This window comes from Herpailurus yagouaroundi, unplaced genomic scaffold (genome assembly GCF_014898765.1).
Source record: "Herpailurus yagouaroundi ecotype Mexico unplaced genomic scaffold, PumYag 29, whole genome shotgun sequence".
NCBI classification, from domain to species: Eukaryota; Metazoa; Chordata; class Mammalia; order Carnivora; family Felidae; genus Herpailurus; species Herpailurus yagouaroundi.
In genome coordinates this window covers 33,150,710-33,170,725 of record NW_024412377.1, presented here as the reverse complement: position 1 = coordinate 33,170,725, position 20,016 = coordinate 33,150,710, and the positions used below count along the sequence as shown (strand labels likewise).

Genomic DNA, 20,016 nt, shown 5'->3' with positions numbered 1-20,016 from the left:
TGGAAAGGTCTTTTGTTCACCTTGGGAGAACAGAAGAGAACCAGGGGTCTACTTGGTAGGTAGGATTCAACTGAAAGAACCAGAGAATGCAGGGGGAAATGTCCCAATCTGTGAGCTTAATTGATAGTAAGATTTGATTATCTGTAGCCTCACATGATGGAGTTAACTGGCACATGATTGTAGAGAAGTCGCCTGAAAGAGTTAGGATAGTGAAAACAACCAATAACTTTCTACCACGCAGAGGTGGTGTGACAAAATTAAGTTGGTGGGGGAAAGACTAGAAATGCAGAAATAATGTCATTTTTTAATCTGTGTTCCATGGCCTGGCTGATTGCCTATAATTATCCTGCTGTGAAAAGGTAAATTCTCTCCTGAGCATTAAAGGTGCCATTTGCCACAGAGAAGTGGGAGGAATTGCACTGCTAAGCGTGTTGGGTTTGGCAGAAGCCCAGTCTGAGAGATGTAACCTATTTGCTGACTAGTAGGGAAAGGAGTTTGGTAGGTGGGCATAGACAGTTTAATTTCTTTGCATCTTTTCTTGTTTCCCTTTAGAGTCCTGAAAGAAAATGTGATTATCATAATCTTGTTTCATGTGGCATCTTTTTTTTTTTTTCAACGTTTTTATTTATTTTTGGGACAGAGAGAGACAGAGCATGAACGGGGGAGGGGCAGAGAGAGAGGGAGACACAGAATCGGAAACAGGCTCCAGGCTCTGAGCCATCAGCCCAGAGCCCGACGCGGGGCTCAAACTCACGGACCGCGAGATCGTGACCTGGCTGAAGTCGGACGCTTAACCGACTGCGCCACCCAGGCGCCCCTCATGTGGCATCTTAAGTTGGCTGTTGTGGAGGATGAGGAACACTGAATTGGTGCCGATAGGTGTTGGGGGGTTGTTGTGTAGCCATGTGACTCTGAAAAATGTGGTTTTCTGGGTCAAGGAAAAGAGACAGAATGGATTCATTTCTTTTTTTTTTTTTAATTTTTTTTAATGTTTATTTATTTTTGAGACAGAGAGAGACAGAGCATGAGCAGGGGAGGGGCAGAGAGAGGGAGACACAGAATCTGAAGCAGGCTCCAGGCTCGGAGCTGTCAGCACAGAGCTGGACGCAGGGCTCGAACTCACGAACTGTGAGATCATGACCTGAACCAAAGTCGGACGTTTAACCGACTGAGCCACCCAGGCACCCCACAGAATGGATTCATTTCAAACACTGAGTGACATATATGTGCTTTCTTCTTTTTTCTTTTGCTATATGCTCTGACATATATCCAGAAGTTCCTTTCCGTTGTATGGATAAGAATTAGATATAAAAAGAAGTCCGTTTAAGAGCTCATAGGTGAGGTACTTGATATAGGTACAATCATGGTCTTTATTTTTATTTATAATTTACTTCCCACATACTTTTTGAAAAGATTTGAGCATATTGTAGCACACCACATTTGACACTAGATAATTAAGATAAAAAAATAAAAGGAGATTAGCAATTAAAGGAAAGAGATAAAAGAAACTACCATATATCTCTAGCCTGGAATTATATAGCTACCAAAGGAACTTGCTAAGGAAGGTTCAAGACATAATTTTCTGACAATAATCATAATCAAAATCATAATACCTAATTCTTGGCAAGCACTGTGCTGAGGGCTTTATGTGCATTACATCATTTAATTCTGCTTGTGGCCTATCGAGTGAGGTTGGTCTATGGTATTTTCCCTATATCACAGCTCAGGAAACTGAGGCACAATAAGATTAAGTCATTTAAATTGTCAGATAGCTAAGAAGTAGTGGAACTGGGTAATCTAATTTCTAGAATCCATGTCATTCTCTCCAGTATGACTGTTGATGTGGAATGAGTTAGTGGATGATAGGGTAATACTCTTCAAGAAAATAAGAGGATTTTGCCCTGGATATCCAGGGGTTCAGTCTCCGAGTTTTTTCAATTGCTTCACAGTAAACATATTGCAGAATGCTATTTACCATTTTCCCCAAATTCCAACTATGTCTTGGCATCATGGATATTTGTCTGACTTGCCATATATATGTTGTCTGTTGAAAAGAAAATATCATGTCCTAGGAAACCTCGTAAATCCTCCCTAGCTCTTTGATTCCAAAGTTCCAGGAAATTATTCCAAATAATGCATGCATTGCATAGGATATAGGACCTAATTTTTTGTGATATCCTTTTTTTAATCATGAAATCTGAGGGTATGGAGTTATATGATTTGGAGGAGACTTGTGACTGCACAATCTTCAGCAGAACTGGGAAGGGAAGAATACTTGCTCCTGGCATTTTCCTATAGGGAACCCCATCAGAGGGCATTTTCCCTCAAAATGATTAACCCCCAACCCCTTTCCTGCCAAACTTCCAACTTTTATATTTCTAATCTACACAGAGGGAGAAAAGGGAACTAACAGTGACATAGAGTAAGATCTGTTGTCCAGCAATTAAGGGCTATGGCCTCAGGCATAGCCAGTCCAAGATGGCAGAACTTCCTCTATTGCCTGAGATTCAAATTTGGCCCCTTTTTGACTCTACTGCTCTCCCCACACAAGTGATTTTATAAGGCACAGTGTAACCTTTTGGGGTGTAATGGTTCATCATTTCATTGTGAATCATAGGAAATGATGAAATATTTGGGAGTCATATCCTTTCAAAAAAGATGAATGATTCAAGTGTCACTGTTGGAATAGCAAATGGCTCAGATAGTTTATGAGTGAATGTGTTTTCAGTTGGAATCTGGGGTGGAAGGTGTGGGGAAGGGGTATGGCAGGAAGAAGAGAGGGAATAAGAAGATATTACTTCCACTTTAGGAACTCTTGATCTAGTCTTATAAGCTAGAGGACTTGTGAGGTAATCGTAGTGTTCAACTTTGTGTTTGGCTCAGTGTCTAGGATATTGCCAGGCATATGTTAAATATTAGGTAAAGTTTACCAAAAAAATATAACCCTTATGTATTTTTTGTCCTAAGCTTCTAGGTTTATAAAAGACCATAAGGGTTCTTTCTGCTGCTTGTCCCTCCGTTTCCACATAGGGCTGTACATTACCAGAATTTATTGGAATTTTCCACCCAAATACTTCTTTTTTTTTAAAAAAAAAATTATATATATAGAGAAAGAGAGCATAAGCAGGGGTGAGGCAGAGGGAGAGAGAGAGAATCTCAAGTAGGCTCCACTACATGGGGCTCGATCCCTCGAACCCTGGGATCATGACCTGAGCTGAAATGAAGAGTCAGATGCTCAACCAACTTGAGCCACCCAGGCACCCCTGTACCCAATTACTTCCAATGACTCTTTGTGAACAGAAGCCCCCAAATAGGAGTGGGGAGGGGGGTTTGAGTGTTGTCCAGAGTAGCCTGTCACAAGAGAGGAAGTCTTTGAAGCCTCATGTTTCATCTTAAAAACAAAAGCAATTTTTGTCCTCTTTTTGGTGTGTGTGTGTGTGTGTGTGTGTGTGTGTGTGATAAAAATAATCTTATTCTCTTTAAAATATCAGCCAAAATTGGTGTTCTATAAACATATGCCATGCTTATGCATTGGCTTCTAGAACACCACACTGCCATGTACCTACATTGCAATTTGAAAAGACCTAAGCCTTCCTGGACAAATTTTTCCCCTAATAATGAAGAAGCAGTTAAATTTGTTGTCTGATTATTTGATAGGGCTGAAGTTCAGACACTTTAATATGTCAGTTGAATTCCGAAAAACAGTGCATAGGTAATTCTAAACAGTTAGAACTGTTAGTAAGTAGTGAGATGACACAACACCTGAGTGTATTTTCTCTCCTCTATCCCATACATCCTACTATCCAAAATCTTGCTTGATCTGTTCAGCCAGTTGACATGTGCACCAGATTCAGCTCCACTGTAAGCAGGCTTCTCTGGCCACCCTGCCCTGGTGTCCATGGATTTCTCACGGAAGTCTAGTCATTGCAGGTTTGTGTAGCACATATCTGTGCCATAGCTTGACAGCTTTGTGATGGCAGCAGGGGAAAGGTCGGTAAACTCATTTGCAGCAATTAGCTGCTGGTCAGAGAGTAGTTAATACTAATGTGTTATTCTTTACAGGATGTTTTTTTTCCTTCTCTTGGGATTTCTCCAAGGTTTTCTCAGAGGCCTGATTGCCTTCCTCCTGTTGATTCGTCAGTCACCAGCTCTGTCTTCTTGCCTTGCTAGCTAGAACAAGAGGCAAGGGAGTACTTTTTCACAGTCTGGATCAGACAGCACCCTGAGTCCCTTTCTTGTCATCAAGCCAAGTTCATCATCTGCTTCTATTAGTCCTAGGGTGTGAAGAAGGAAGCTGACCCAGGAATTCAGCTGGGGTTCCTGAGAAGACATGTTCCGTTAACATTCTTCATCTAACTGCAATGAGGAGACTGTTTGTAATGCAGGAATCGACAATGGAACCATCTGTCAGGATAGTGGCCATCCTAAGGTGTAGAAATGGATATTCCTTCCCGGGGCCATTAGGCAGCCCACAGTGGGTAATAATAACAATTGTCATATGTAGAGAGCCCTACAATTTACAAAGTGCTATTTCATTGTTTTGTTTAATTATCATAATAGCCCAGTGAGCAATGTCTACAAAGGAATAATGGGCACCATTAGTGTTAACTACATATTTGAGAATGAAAGAGAGAGGTCTAGTAGACATCTACTAGATCATCCTGAAATGTCCCCACCATTGTTCTTCTCCTGCCTGTGCATACTAGTATTCTCAGTCTGATGATTAGTCCTGGAAAATGTTTTTTGTTCATATAGGATTAATTGTTATCTCTGGCACTCTGCTGCAGTGGAGTTTTAGGAGAGTTGCCTTCAAGCCCACAAACAAGTGTGAGTCTATTCCTGTCTTCCAGAATTTGGTTTCACCTCTTACTGGGGCAGAGGTCTTAGGTGTGGGCAAAAGGACACCAACGGTTCTTGAACTTTTTCCTCCTGCCAAATCCCTTCTCACATAGAAGGACACTTCACAGAGTTAACTCAAATTCTGAAAATTAGTATGTCTATTTTAAATCCAACCAGATCTGTCTTTGGCTATGGTCCTATGCTTCACACTGTGTCCGGCCTGCCATATGCTGGGTTGTGTCACTGTTTAGCAAAAGAGATGCTGAATGGATCTTGTTGTTTGGAACATTCTACTCACTTGGCCCTGGGCACTACACTGGCTTCCCATCTGCTTCTGGGTACAGCTCTTGGATCTGATTCTAATCCTGAAAGTAGGAGATGGTCTGAGACCCACCCTCACTGGGCTGTGACTCAACCTTATGTGTGCAGAGCTTCCTTCTTTTGGGGAGAGTTTTTATTCAATTCAGTTGAACTCAACTCAAGTCATTAGGCATTTTGAGCAGCATGAGAAGAGTTACGTTCTACTTAGTAGTGGGTCAGAGTTTGGAGAATTCTATTAAAACCAAAGCTATATGTCCTACATATTGTTTCTTTCCTCCAGATATCTCTTCACTTGCTCTTGGCTCCTGACTATTATGGACTTCATCAGTGGGCTTCTGTGTTCTCAAGTTCTCATTGGTTTGACCTTGAGTGGAAGTACCTTGAGTGGATGTAGGAAACTGATGTTGGGGTCTGGGGCATTTATTGCTCTAGATCCCTCTCTGAGCTTGCTTTGGGTGGGTGAGTCCCTTCACTAAAGATTCCTTCCAAGACAGCCTTCATTAGAGCCCTCTTCTACCAGTGTTTGGTAGCACTCTTCATCCTTACCCTTTGCTGCCTCGCAGTGGAAGCAAAGTCTTTGACTGTTACTAGCATTAGACACTACATTATAGTCTGTGGTTTCTCTATACCCTATTCACATGGTCCCATCATATATAGATTTTCCTTGAATTACCCTAATTGGATTGTGCCATCTGTTTTCTGTTGAGACTCTGACAGATGCACTGTGTGATTTGGGGCAAGCCCCTTCACAGAACTAGTTAACCTCAAATGTTGTGGGAGATTTAAAGCAGATAGCATCCCTTCCAGCTCAAAATTTGCTTGGCAATGTAGGGACTGAAAAATAAATCTCTTCTTTAGGAACTTCAGGTCTCATTACAGATATAATATATATACCTCTGAAATGCAGAATAAAACTAAGCATCCAAGTGATTAGGATACATAGTAAGCGCTCTAAGAATTTGGAAATGGGCAAGGTCACTGATGGTCAAAGGAAACATATGGATCTGCCAGTGAGTTCTGCTCCAACACTGAATAACCTTTTATTCGTGGATTTCCTAATCTAGATCCAAATTGGATGGTGTCTTCAAGCCTGTACCAAGCAGAAAGCCTATTTTGGAACTACTCCAGGGATCCCACACAATATTGGTTAACCTTAGACAAGGCCTTTTGGAAATGATTTACTCTTGATTTACTCAGATACATCCCACAATAAAATAGAAAACTTCTAGAATTTATTAAATTGAAATGTTCTTTAAAAAAAAAAAAAGTGTCGAAAAAGCAGATTAGGAGCTGAGAGGCTGGAATTCTAATTTTATCAACGTTTATTTATTTTTGGGACAGAGAGAGACAGAGCATGAACGGGGGAGGGGCAGAGAGAGAGGGAGACACAGAATCGGAAACAGGCTCCAGGCTCTGAGCCATCAGCCCAGAGCCCGACGCGGGGCTCGAACTCACGGACCGTGAGATCGTGACCTGGCTGAAGTCGGACGCTTAACCGACTGCGCCACCCAGGCGCCCCTGGAATTCTAATTTTAATTGTCCTTCTTTAGCTCTGCCTTAAATGTTTTTTGATCTGAAAAGAATTCTCTTTTATTTTGTTATAGGTTACTTTGGTTTTTTTCTTTGATTCATCTGTATTAAAGACATATACACTGATATAAGAATAATATAATAATCACCATCATATCTACCATACAAATTAAAAAATGAAATACTATCAATACAATTAAAGTCCATGGTACATGCACTATATATATATCCCATTTGGATACTACTTTTTTCTCCACCAAAAATAATTCCTACTCCCTCTCTCCACCTACCCACCCCTACTCCCTCTTTCTACCCGCCCACCCCAGCCAAGGCCAAGATGGACACATTGCTTTGCCAAATCCCTTTGTGTAGGGAAGCCTCACTTTCACTGAAGATACAGAGATATACTTTAGCCTCAAAGGATGTTAGCTTTATGTGAACACTGCTTGCTCAGGCCCAGGCCTTTCTGCTGTGTATCTGTAAAAACCCAAAGCCTTAGGGGTTTAAATCCGTAAATGTCCCCATGACATCCAAGGCTTCAGGGCTGGCTTACCCTATTGGATTCTGTCTGCTCTTTGGTTTGGTTTTGAGCATTGGAATTTTCCTTGTTTTCTTACTAGTTCAGTTGTACATTTTTAAAATAAGATATTTTAAAAATATATCTTCACATATTTCTCTTATAGTAGAAGACTATTTAAAAAAAATTTGGTTTACCATATTCTGCACCAGGGTACAGAAGCTAGACATTCTACTGAGAATCAAAGACTACTCATACTGGAAGTTTGAGAACTCTTCTCCCATTTCATAGGCAAGATGACTATTGCCTAAGCTAATTATGAAAATAGAAAAACTTTTGTAGCCATGAAGCTAATTTGGCTAATCCAAATCTGCTGTAATTCAAATACATTGACTATTAGAAATGAATAGTAGAAAGTAAAATAATAGTCTCTTTAGCAGTATTCTGCTGTAGAACTTTTCACTTAACATTCCTTAAAGGCAGGGACCATCTTTTTAAAAATATTTAGTTGAGTTTATTAGAGGTAGCAATTGTCTTTCTTATTTTTACATCTCTCATAGTGCTTAGTACACTTCTTTTCATATTGCAGGTGTTCAAAATGTATTTGCTAATTTGATTTGAATTGACTTTTTCAAGTTCAATGTGAAAACAAAATGGCCCTCATGTTTTCTCTTGTTTTGCTTGTCCTGACACCGACATTGAGCCAGTTCACAGCAATCCCTTCTGTAGGTTCTAGAGAATTTGTGACTGTCCTGGTCTAATATTGGGCTCATTCAGTCGCAAAGTATTTGCTTGGCTTGTACAAAAATAAATAACTTTTAACTAGGGAGTTGTGTTTTAATTATTTGCAATCCTGTGTGGCTGAGTGTTAACTCCCAAGTTAAACATCTAACAAGTATAATACAATAAACGGCAGAGTTTGTTATGATTACGTTTGTTTTATTTTCATCTCAGCCTGGGATCATTAGAAATGACTGATTGGCGTGGGAGATCATTCCATCTATCATTATGTCTTTTTCTCCCCGAAGAGACCAAAAGTGAGTAAGAACATAGAGTGCACATTTCACCACAATTTAAACCCAATCTGAACACTCCCTACTTGAAGACAGCACAAATAGTCTGGTACAATAACAAGGATTTCCAAAAAAGAAAAAAAAAAAAAAAGAATTTCCTTAAGAAGTAAAACAATCGATTGAGGTCTCTGTGCCTGGTTCTGTGTGTTCTACACAGTGCATGTCCAAGTCCAGAATCTTTGAGCTAAGGCCTGGAGTCGCTAGACATCAGAAGTAAAGACTAGCAGCAAAGAATATAAATGAGGAAATAGAGATATGAGCCATCGAGGCTGAAACAAGAAATGTGTGCCCCGCAGGGAGCGGACTGAGGAAGGTGTGAGATTGGAAGAGGGTCGTAGCAGGAACGGGGGTGGGGGGGGGGTTGTGCAGAGGAGCTGGGATTTTCCCCAGTCACAGCTCCCATGACTGCCGCAGCCTGCTTTGGGTGTCCTTTACTTCTCTTAAGGTAGTGATCTGGGGCACCTGGGTGGCTCAGTCTGTTGAGCGTCCGACTTCAACTCAGGTCACAATCTCGCGGTCCATGAGTTCCAGCCCCGCGTGGGGCTCTGGGCTGATGGCTCAGAGCCTGGAGCCTGCTTCGGATTCTGTCTCCCTCTCTCTCTGCCCCTCCCCCGTTCATGCTCTGTCTCTCTCTGTCTCAAAAATAAATAAAAACGTTAAAAAAAAAATTAAGGCAGTGACCCAACTCTGAAAGGAGATAGGAAGAATAAAGTAGGGGAGGAAGAAAGAGCGTGTTAAGTCACCAAAAAAATGAGACCACTTATTGTAAAAACAAAAATAATAGGAGGAGATTCCCTTCAGTATAATTTATATGAGAGGAAGTTCAGAAATGTATGCTAATAGAGGGATTATTCTTTTAAATGTTTTTATTTATTTTTGAGACAGAGAGAGCATGTGAGCAAGGGAAGGGCAGAGAGAGGGGGGTAGATAGGATCCAAAGTGGGCTCTGGGCTACAGCAGTGAGCCTGATACAGGGCTCTAGGGCTCAAACCCATGAACAGTGAGTTCATGACCTAAGCCAAAGTCTGACGCTCAACCAACTGAGCCACCGAGGCGCCCTGCTAATAGAGGGATTATACATGTTAGCATATGCAATATAATGAAATCATCTAAACAGTGTTTGAAGACTATGTGATAATGATGAAAAAAGACTATGGAAAAACTTTGATGATATAACCTAATGCGTTTGCTCTGCACTGATCAAACTGTGTAAACTATGAATGCGTATGGATCCATACTAAAAAAACATATGGGTAAATGGAAGGTTTTCTCTAGGGTGGCTCTATTCAGGTAAGAAAACTACATATCTTCTCCATTTTTAAACTAACCCTTAATGTTGTCATATTTGCTTTGTAGCCAGTAAAAACACCATATATGTGCTGGAGTATGGAAAAGGAAATGGGGTGAAGTGGTTTGGGAATATTTGTATTGTGTGTAATACGTATGTGTGTGCGTTCTTGGACTTAGGAGATCAAATATCACGTAGCAGTAAGGTGATGCTATTCAGAATCTTCTTGGGTTTAACGTTGCTACCCGTATTCTAGTTTTTAGCAACCGGTCTGCATGCGTGCACCAGATCTACCAGACACAGCTTATTATCTTAGCTTGGTAGTGTGTTTGGGAAGCAGGAGGAGGTATGCAGTTCTCTACATACCCAGATTTCAAATCCGAAGGCTGGAGGAAGGGAAGGGGAGATTGGTAGAAGGACCAAAGGAATAAATAATCCCCATGCCTCAAGCACTTCTTTGATAAGAAAAGATCCAGCTGTTGGCTAAAAGTGGTGTTTTGTGAGGGCATCGTAGAATCAAAGGCTTAAATATCAAGGAGATGTTTTCTCTGTAGCACAAACATGATTAAGGGCAATGTTGTTTTATTTCAGATTTTTATTATTCATAAAAGGGGAACCAATAGTGCCAGACATGCAAGAACAAAGCTAAATAAGCTTCAGAGGCCTTCTCGCTCTCAAATCTAAGAGAATATAATAACTGGACTGTTTATTTGCCATGTTTCATATTTGTTTTCTTCTTAGAGGTAAAACACAATAGAGATTCATTTCATTCAGAATAGTTGGTTTCAATGATAGGGTTTCGGTCTTATGTAATCTGTCCCCTCCCTTTCCCCAGGTCATTCATTATGTCTGCCCACGTGACCAGACCTGCTCCTGTGCCTAAAGACATAGAGGGCTGCCCCAAGCTTTGGGATCTGTCAGTATAGGGAAGTTCTAGTGGAGAAACCAGTGGAGCAGGTGGCGTTAGGAACACATCAGCATCTTAAACAACTAGCTCCTAAAGAGGAGTGGGGAATGCCGGGCTGCGTGTCTGGTGACCACATCTCCCTTCCCAACTTCTCTGCCCTTTCGATGCATGTTAGCAGAGTCTGACTGAATTTCCTTAGTTCCTGCTTCAGTGGCTGCTCAGATTTGGGTACGTGTCCCAAGTATAAAACTCCTGGGGGAAGAGGTGGTCATGGAGTAAGCTTTCCTACTCTCAAGCCCCTAGAGGCGATCTGGGTTGAAGGGAAGCTAAGGGTCATGGCTCTGGATATCAGGAGGAAGACTTACACTTGTAAGAATCTGGAATGGCATGTGTGTAAGGAGCAGAGCCTTCCTGTGATGGCAGGCTTTGGCATTGCTGCATCCAGTGCGGGAAAGGACACCCGTGGTCCAGGGAATCAAAAAGAGAGAGGACTTTAAGACACAATTTTCTCTCCACTGCACCCCTAGATGTAGTGGCAATATTTTTCACTGAGTGGTTCTATGAATTTATGACAGCCATAGTGTTTATAATCTTTTGGTGCAGTTCTCATTCATTCATTTATTCGGTCTATGCTTGGTGAGAATCTACACTGTGTGCTAGGTAATTTGTGCTCAGAATTAATGCAGAAATAATAGTTAATATTGATACTAAAAGCTAGTGCCTACTGAGTATTTTCTATAATCAATGTTTAGTGCTTATCATTTACTTAAACTTTATAGGTAGATAGCATTATCAATCCCATTTGCAGATTAGGGTATTGAGGTTTAGAGAGATGGAAAGATATTATTTCATACAACAGATATTTATTGAATATCTTTTATGTGCCCATGGCCATGCCTTTTAATGGGTATATGGTAGTGAAAAAGACAGATTAGAATCTCATTCTCATGGAATTAAATTCTAGTGAGGGGAGATAGACAGGAAGCAAACAAGCAATTAAATGAAGTGCGACTTGAAGCTAGTGATAAATACTGTGAAGAAAATAAAAGGTGATCATGTGACAGAGACTGACAGGCAGTAGGGAAGGGTTGGATGAGTTACACTCACTTTACATGCAGGAGGTTTACTTAAAAAGATGGCAGTTGAGATGAGACTTAAACAAAAAGTTGCCAGCCCTGAAAACAACTAGGGGCAGAGCATTGCAAGCAGGGAGAATAGAGAGAACAAGGGCTAGGCTGGAATGAACTTAGTGTATTCAATAAGCAGAAAGAATCCTGGTGTAGCTGGAGTCCAGCCAGCAGAGGGAGAGGGACCCATCTTGAGTGGCCATGAGACCCGGGGCTACATACTACCAAAGGCTCCTGGGAGTCCAATCTCCTTCGACTTCATGGTGCATCTTTGGGGCCAGTGAATGTGGAAAGAACCACACAGTCTGCTCTGCAAAACAGGTTTTCTTGTTGCCTCTTAAATAAAGCATGTCTCTTTCAGGTCCAGAATGTCTGGTCCTTCTTGAGCTGTCCAGGCCCTTTAGAAGTCAAGGCAGAGCAGATCGCCAAAAGGAGCATGATTTTTTTTTTCTGGTTCTCTCCCAGATTATTTGTCAACAGATAAGTCCCTTCTGAGTTCCCCTCCAGGCTCTGCTAAAATAACCAAGGCCAAAATTATTGACAAACTATGCCATTTTTCTTCCGAATCTTTGCCACATTTCTTTCATGGACACCATCTCCCATCTTTCTTATTTAGTCATCCTTGATTCATCCTTTTCCCTGAATCATGGCATCTGGAAGAGTGGCCATGATGAATCTGGAAATACAGACATTTGAAGAAATTGAAGCTTGGTGGCCTCAAGGACAAGAGCAACGAGGCTTACCTGTGCTCTGATTTGCTCCTGCCTTTTCTTATGGCTGGGACTTGTGTTTGGTTATTACTTGAGATGTGCAGATTGATTGGCAGTGTTCATATGAGTAGTAATGAGCAAATGACTTCAGAAAATTTATCAAAAACATATTTTATTATAAAAATTACCAATATGAATATTTTATTGATAAATAAAAAGATCAGATAAGATTTTCTTCCTTGTGACACAGCAAAGTATTCAATCAATAATCCAAACACAAGCATTATAACATCTTCCCAAACTGCACACGAGCAAAAGTGTATGCATCAGTGTGTGTGTGTGTGTGTGTGTGTGTGTGTGTGTGCATGTGCAGATAAGAGAACTGAGGAATAGGGATGCACAGAACAATGGGGAGAGAAGGCAGTATAATAGTAGTTGTAGAGAAGATGAGGCCAGTATTACCTTAGTACCTTGCTATTCAAAGTGTGGTCCTTGAAGCAACATTGATAAATACCTGGGAGCTTGTTAGAAATGCAGAATCTCGGGGGCGCCTGGGTGGCTCAGTCGGCTAAGCGTCCGACTCTTGAATTCGGCTCAGGTCATGATCTCACTGTTTGTGGGTTCAGGTCCTGCATTGGGCTCTGCTCAGATAGTGTGGAGCCTGCTTAGGATTCTCTTTTTCTCCCTCTCTCTCTGCCCCTCGCTTGCTCTCTCTGTCTCTCCCTCAAAAATAAATAAACATAAAAAAAAAAAAAAAAGGAAAGAAATGCAGAAGCTCATGCCCCTTCCCAGACCAACATAATCAGATTTTAACAAGATACTTGAGTGATCCCTATGCATATTAACATTGAAAAAGTTTCATGTGTTTGGGGTTTTGTTCTCACCCTTTCACATTGATTAGTAATTATTCTGAAAGATCCTGTTGAGCTCAGGACTGAACTACTCTTTTATCAAAAGGTATCGTATGTAGCTTATCATAGCATCTTTCATACTTTATGATAATGGTGGCTTTTCTGGCTTATTTCTCCCCACTATGATCTGAACTCCACAAGGACAGAACCTAGATGAGTCTTGCATCTGTTTTATTTCCATATCCTTGACCCAATGCATGGCATATAATAGATACTCAATAAATGTCGACCAAATGCTTGGCCTGATAGAGCAGAAGGTAGAGCATAAGAAACAGAGGGAACCCACCTTCCCTTTTTTGACTTAGTAAATGCTAATTATTTTAATCTCTCCAGCCCTCCACCTCACCTCTTCACAGCCATGCATAGAACTTTCATACTGCCTTGCACAGAATAGGTGTTTGATTTATTTAATACATTAAAGAAGAGCTAGACAAACCTTGTCCTCATAACATTCATGCCACACAGAGGCTTCTGGAGTGGTGATGAAGACAACGAATAAAATGTACCTGTCCGCATGGGTTTAATTTTATCCTAAACGGGCTACTGGTTACCTTGAGAACTTGTTAGAACAGTTGAAAGAAATGTTGAAGTAAAAATCAAGAGATTAGTAGAAATAAGTGCCAAAGCCACATATTCTGCTGGGTTTTAAATAAACTCAAAAGCAATGCCTCATGTGTGACAGTTTTTAGTTGCAGTACGTATTTAGACAGCTTCAAAATAGAATGGCACAATAAGTGTATGAGAGATGTGTTATAGGTGTGGGGAAATGTGTATATTACAGATGAAGCAGGGAAATTCAGAGTGTTTGGTTTCTACCTCTGGAAATCGCTCTGCCTGTATGGTTTCCACTAGGGTAGGCTTTCTCAGTCTTGTTATTACGGGCATTTTGGGCTGGTTGATTCTTTGTGGTGAGGGCAGTTGGTGCATGTAGTTGTAGGATGGATAGCAGCATTCCTGGTCTTCTACCCATTAGATGCCAGTAGCGGTCCCCTTCAGCTGTAACAATGCAAAGTATTTCCACATGATGTCAAATATCTCCTGGGTCAAAATCACCACTGGTTAAGCACCAGGGGTGCTTAAAAAAGCAGATGGGTCTATTGCTCTTTTGAATTACCTGACAAATACTGCTGATCTACTGATTTTTTTCTTAAGACTTTATATTTACGATATAGATTCTTCCTGGTCTCAGGACCTTCCCTTTTTGGAAACTGCCCTCACTGATGCTGTGTTGCTGGGCTTAGAAGGTCATAATGCTGCCTTGTATGTGTTGGCTTAGCAGCACAATATACGTGGCAAAACCTCCACTCACGATTCCATTTGACTCTGCTGAGAAGAAGGGCCGAGATAGATGCCGTGGAAAGAGAGAATGCATTGCTGAGCTGGCTTAGACAGTAATTTCAAACTTCTCTATTTCTTGGGGTCTCTTTTAATTATTTTCTCTGGCATCCCTATTGATAGTCCTTAAAAAGAAATTCCTATAAAAGAAGGTTCAACAGTTTCACCAAGGGTGGCAATTAGAACAAGCTGCTTTTCTGCCCCTTGCCTGGAACACCACTGCTCTTAAACTATTCACTGTCGGCTCATCTATTGGTTTAAGGAAACAGCCCAGTAATTCTAAAGATATTGTGATGATTATTGAGCTTCTGTACTCCTGGGAAGCATCAATGTAATAGGGCTTCTCAAATTTGGCATCTGGGATCCTGGATCAAAAGACTTAAGTAAGGAAACCAGCCTTTTTTACTTCAGCTTACTGTCTCTGAGGTGTGCTGGGGAAGAAGGAGTTACACAGTATGAAAGATACAGATTTAGCCAAAGAGAAATCACAGCACGACTATTTTGATTATTCCTTTACAAAAAGATTCATCTCAGTGTTCTGCAAGATATGTCAGGTTTATTACTTGAAAATGTTTTTTCTATACATTCATTATGTCAAGTAAAGTATATGCATTACAGGTGTGTAGTTTTTAATTATCCGTTCAATCCTAAAGTGTTCTGGTTTCTGATACATATTGTGCATTATCTCTGATGATGCAAAATCTCTTGTATTGTGCACAAAGACCTGATCATGTGCTGGAGGGCTGAGGCAAGATTGTGTGCCAGGAGTAAGGAGTGATCCCTATTCTTCAAGGTTTGGTCTTTGTCTCTAAAACAAATCCCAATAACTCATCAGTTTAATTAATGGGGCAAAGAAAAATTAGTGAGATTAATGATACGTTGTCAAGTAAGAACCAACTAATTAATTTTAACGTTTTTTTTTTTTCTGTCGGATTGAGCATCAACAATGGAGAGGACTGATTGACTTCCAAACCAAGTAAAAGTGACTTAAGAATTAATATTATTTCCATAATCTGTGCATTTTCTCTCCTCCATTACAGTTAGAAGCCAAGAGTGGATTTTATTTAAGTACTACCAGTGATGGAGCAGTACAGATCCACCTGCAGAGAGGATCATGTGCTGATGTTAGAGTTCCGTATACCATCAGTCAGGTTTGCAGCCTCTCAAAGCCAGAGGCCACACAAAGGGTTGTGTTTAGTGATTTAGTACAAGGTTACAGTGGATGGAGCTGTCTAATTAGTACTCTGGAGACAGTATCGAAGGGTATTAAAGGAATACCGACGGGTGGACAGACTCAGCAGATAACCAGGTTTAGATACCATTCTAGTATATAATGATGGGATTTCAGTCTCCCAGGGGTGGCAGGGGCTTATATGAGCAAATAATTACCCCAGAAGAGTTGGGTACTAGATATGTTACCGAGTCAAAATTCCTGTTAATGAAAAATGGGGCAGAAAGCAAAAGGGACTTGTTGATGAATGCCAGGGTATTTAGCTGGAAATCAATTATATCTTCTCTCAAAGGTTAAATCCATTCTAGAGGCCAAGACAGGGTAAAACCTTTGAGAAGGGTACAATGGTGGCAACTGGGATGAAGGAAATAGTACCTGAAAGCGATTTCAGTGGTCCCAACAGGAAACCAGGCCCCTGGCAGTGGAACAGAAAAGAAGAGGGCATATCTGAGAGAGGATTTGAAGGTCAATACAATGGGACTTTAAGACCAATTGAATGTGGGGTTTGAGAGGCAGGTGAGAATTGAAGATGAAGCCAAGAATGAGATAGAAGAATCATAAGGTAATCAAGTATGTTAGGCGGCACATGAAAAGGAGGATTTGGGAAGAGGAAGATGCTAAGGTTCACCTGGGACATTTTAAGTGTAAGGTTCCCACAGACTGATGAAATTTAGTTGCCTGGTAGGCAGACAGGGGGTCTGGAATGCAGGTCAGATTAGGTGGTGTTAATTCATGGTGCATCTGTTAAAGGCATGAGGCCAACGAGGTAGAGGAGATCAAGCAAGGAAAAAGAATGGAGCCACTTGAAGTCTCGAATAGAGCTCTGAATAACACCCTCATTTAGGAGCTGGAAGAACAAGAAGAGGTGGTGAAGGAGACTGAGAAACAGCAATCACAGAGAGTGTAGAAAGACTAGTAAAGAGCTATGTCCCAAAAGCCAAAGGAGGAAAATATTTCAAAGAGGGAGCATAGCAGTATCAAATGTTCCAGAAAGGCTGAGAAGGATTCATTCATTTGCTTAATCAATGACATGAACTAAATGCCTGCCACGTTCTGTGTGAGGGCTTAGGAATGAGATCACAGAAGTGGCTCGTGGGTTTTCTTTAGTGGTCATCAGTGATATTTCACAGAGGATGGATATGAGTTGCAACAGTGACAGTCTGACTACAGTGGATGAAAGATGGAACCAAAGTCAGGGAAAGAGAACCGGGCTGTGTAGACTAATTTCCTGAGAAATTCGAGAGGAAGTGGTAAAGAAAAATTGCCTAATCTGTAACAAATGATTATTAGAAGTAATTATTTCACCTTTGCAGCATATCCTGTATAAATTTTATTTGGACCCATTGGCCTAAAATAGGTTTATATTAATAAAACCAGGTGCAGTAGTGGACGTGGACTTATAAGGCATGAGTTTTTTGATTTTGTTTTTTTTTCTAGGAAGCTTGCAATCTGCTTATAGTGTGTGCATGTATATGTGTATATAGGAAGGAAGGTTTGTGGGTGGAGAGTCAGAAACAAAGAGAAAATATTTAATGAACATGATGAGTGTTAGTAACAACATCTAATAACAATTACTAGTTGATGAAGGGGTGGGTGCAGACCAGAGGGACTGTGCATTCAGGAGACAGGAAGACCACCATGAATGGAAATAATTCTTTGCTGTACAGAAGGGAATACTTGTGGGTCATAAAAGAAGACTAGGATTAAGAATTTCATAAAAGGAAGACAAGAGGGTCAACTTCACACCATCTCTTCCAATGGAAAGTGGAGATTGTGCCACCTGCTCATCCCTACCCTAGAATGACGACTCAGAAACGAAATCTACCCTTTCAGTTCCTCACCCAGCAGTCCTCTTTTGGTTCCCAGGTAAAAGGTACATATGCTTCCCCATTCCTGTGGTGTTGGTCCTATTATCATAAAAGGTATCAAGGTATCAAATATGCAGGAAGCCTGTTACCAGACAGCAGGAGTCTTGAAAACCTCAGCCCCGTGCCAAACAACAGGAATAAAATAGGGAGAGGGAAACCTGGTATGCCATACATAAACTTGCAAGCTCAGTGCTCTGCAGAGCAAGGTGAGGAGCAGTTGTCATTTTGATGGAGTCAGAGCCTGAATTCTAAGGTCAGGCTATAGATATTGGAATTGTACACTCATGGGCACGTCAAAACTTAGCCTACTGGGCCTTTTGTTCTGAAGGTTCACAGATGAAATTGACTTGATACATTCTCTTTGACGTTTATTAACCCCATGATTTTGTAGAATTTGAAATGGAACTGTGGCCAAATCAAGAGACCAATAGAAGTTCATCCCAAAGAACTTGTATAGATAATACTGGAAAGATACTGAATGAAAGAAGGTTACTATTTAGTGTAAGTACATGGCAAGATGTCACTATTCAGTTGCTGTTCAAAGCCACAAGACTCGGGGTACATTTGATCGTTCAATATTTGCTAAAACCTTAGACAAATGGCGGATAAGAATCTTGTTTTCAAAAAAGTATTTACAAACCTAAATCCTACAATTTAAATCATCTCCCATGTGAGTTTGCACTGCCATCCCAATGTGTATTCACCTAGGTAGTGTTTCCTAAGTCACAAGTGAATCTGTTTTGTGACTAGGTATACCACCGCAAGAGAACAACAGTAATTTAAGTTTTATAGTCCTTTTATGGGACTTTTGCAAACCTGGTTTCATTTGTTCTTTGTAAGAACCCTGTGAAGTAAGTGTGGAGAATGTTTTAATTGAGCAAACTGGTAAACCCAAAGCCAGAATGGTAAACAATCTGATGATCCTCCAGTGTTAACTTGTGAGTTAGCGATTGAGCTTGAATTTGAAACTAGTCACCCAACCCCCACTTTAGTGCTGCTTTCCTTACCTGATTTACTTTAATCTGAAGACCAGACTGCAAATCAAAGTGTTGGCCAAGGCTGTAGTCTCATCACCTGAGGCCGAGTCTCCTCTTGCAAGCTTGCTGCTTGTTGGCAGAATCTAGTTCCTTGAGTTGTGGGACTGTGGTCCTCAAGCTCCTAGAGGCTGCCCACTATGTAAGGGGTTGGGAGGAAAACTTTTCCTCTCCAAGTTTGGGTCCTGTGATTGGCAGTCTGTAAAGTAATTGATGATAGATTAATAGGAGAGAAGACAGGGTTTATCTATGTGTCCACAGTGTACATGTGGGATCACTCAGTGATGAGTAACTTACTGAATAACCGGAAAGGAAAGGCTTGTATATTAAAGTTAGTCAAAGGGAGGCAGGTAGGGCTTCAGTGAGAGGGTATGGAAGGTTATATTGGGTTTTTTTATTCTAATGACCAGCTGAATTTACACAGTCTTCCCAGTCAAGAAAGTCCCTGGGAGAGAGGTCAATGGCAGCTGTATTTTCAGAAGCTCTGCTTAAGTTTAGATAAATGTTTCTTTTTGTGGCTGCTGATTGTTCAGATGTTTTCAAATTAAAGAAAGTTTCACAGCACTTTGGTATTAATCCCTTCAACTGCCATGTTGCCCTCTCTGCAACATTGCATTTTACTTAAAATCGACAGGAGAAAACCTGTTGCTGCTTGTTGTCTCGTTTTATGGCTTACCTGCTTAGGTCAGGCCCGCCTAGAATACTCTCTCTTTGGTTAGCTCAAAGCCAACCAGTTAGAGACTTTAATTACAAATGGGGGAAAAAACTTCCTTTCCGTATCCTGGAACATAATCACGAGAATGATATCCCGTCATATTCACCACATTCAAGGGGAGAGGATTACACAGGGCATCTGTACTCAGAGGATGGAGGTTTTGGGGGCCATTCTAGAATTTTTCCTACTACAGCACCCAATAGAATGAGCAGCTAAGTCCAGTGCTATCAGAGACCATAAAATGAGATTATCATACATATTCTTTACATTGTTGAGTTAATAAAATGGGTGATGCATGCTAGTTGGTTAGACCAGATGACATCTAAGATCATCCACCACAGTATGCAGAATGACTTAACTCCAGTTGTGCATTCAAGAAGACCTTTTAAGCCAATTTTCGTTCATTCTTCCTCTTACCTTATAGTTTTTATGCATAGAAAGTTGCACATGAACATTAAATTTTTTTTTAATATTTATTTATTTTTGAGAGAGAGACAGACAGACAGAGTGCAAGCGGGGAAGGAGCAGAGAGAGAGGGAGACACAGAATATGAAGCAGGCTCCAGGCTCTGAGCTGTCAGCACAGAGCTGGGTGCGAGACTCAAACTTGT

The 20,016-nt window shown here is 40.9% G+C and overlaps 1 protein-coding gene across 3 annotated transcripts in view; it reads left to right on the top strand.

Moving 5' to 3' along the window:
- PLCXD3 (phosphatidylinositol specific phospholipase C X domain containing 3) overlaps positions 1-20,016 on the top strand; it is a 167,266-nt gene that overhangs the window by 93,010 nt on the left and 54,240 nt on the right. Inside the window, exon 1 of one of the 3 annotated variants that reach the window (XM_040496145.1) lies at positions 8,135-8,244. The exons of the other annotated variants lie outside the window; for them this stretch is intronic. Coding sequence (XP_040352079.1) covers positions 8,178-8,244 — 67 coding nt within the window. The 5' untranslated portion in view covers positions 8,135-8,177. Of the gene's footprint in view, positions 1-8,134; positions 8,245-20,016 lie in introns of those variants that run through there. 3 annotated transcript variants of the gene reach the window in all.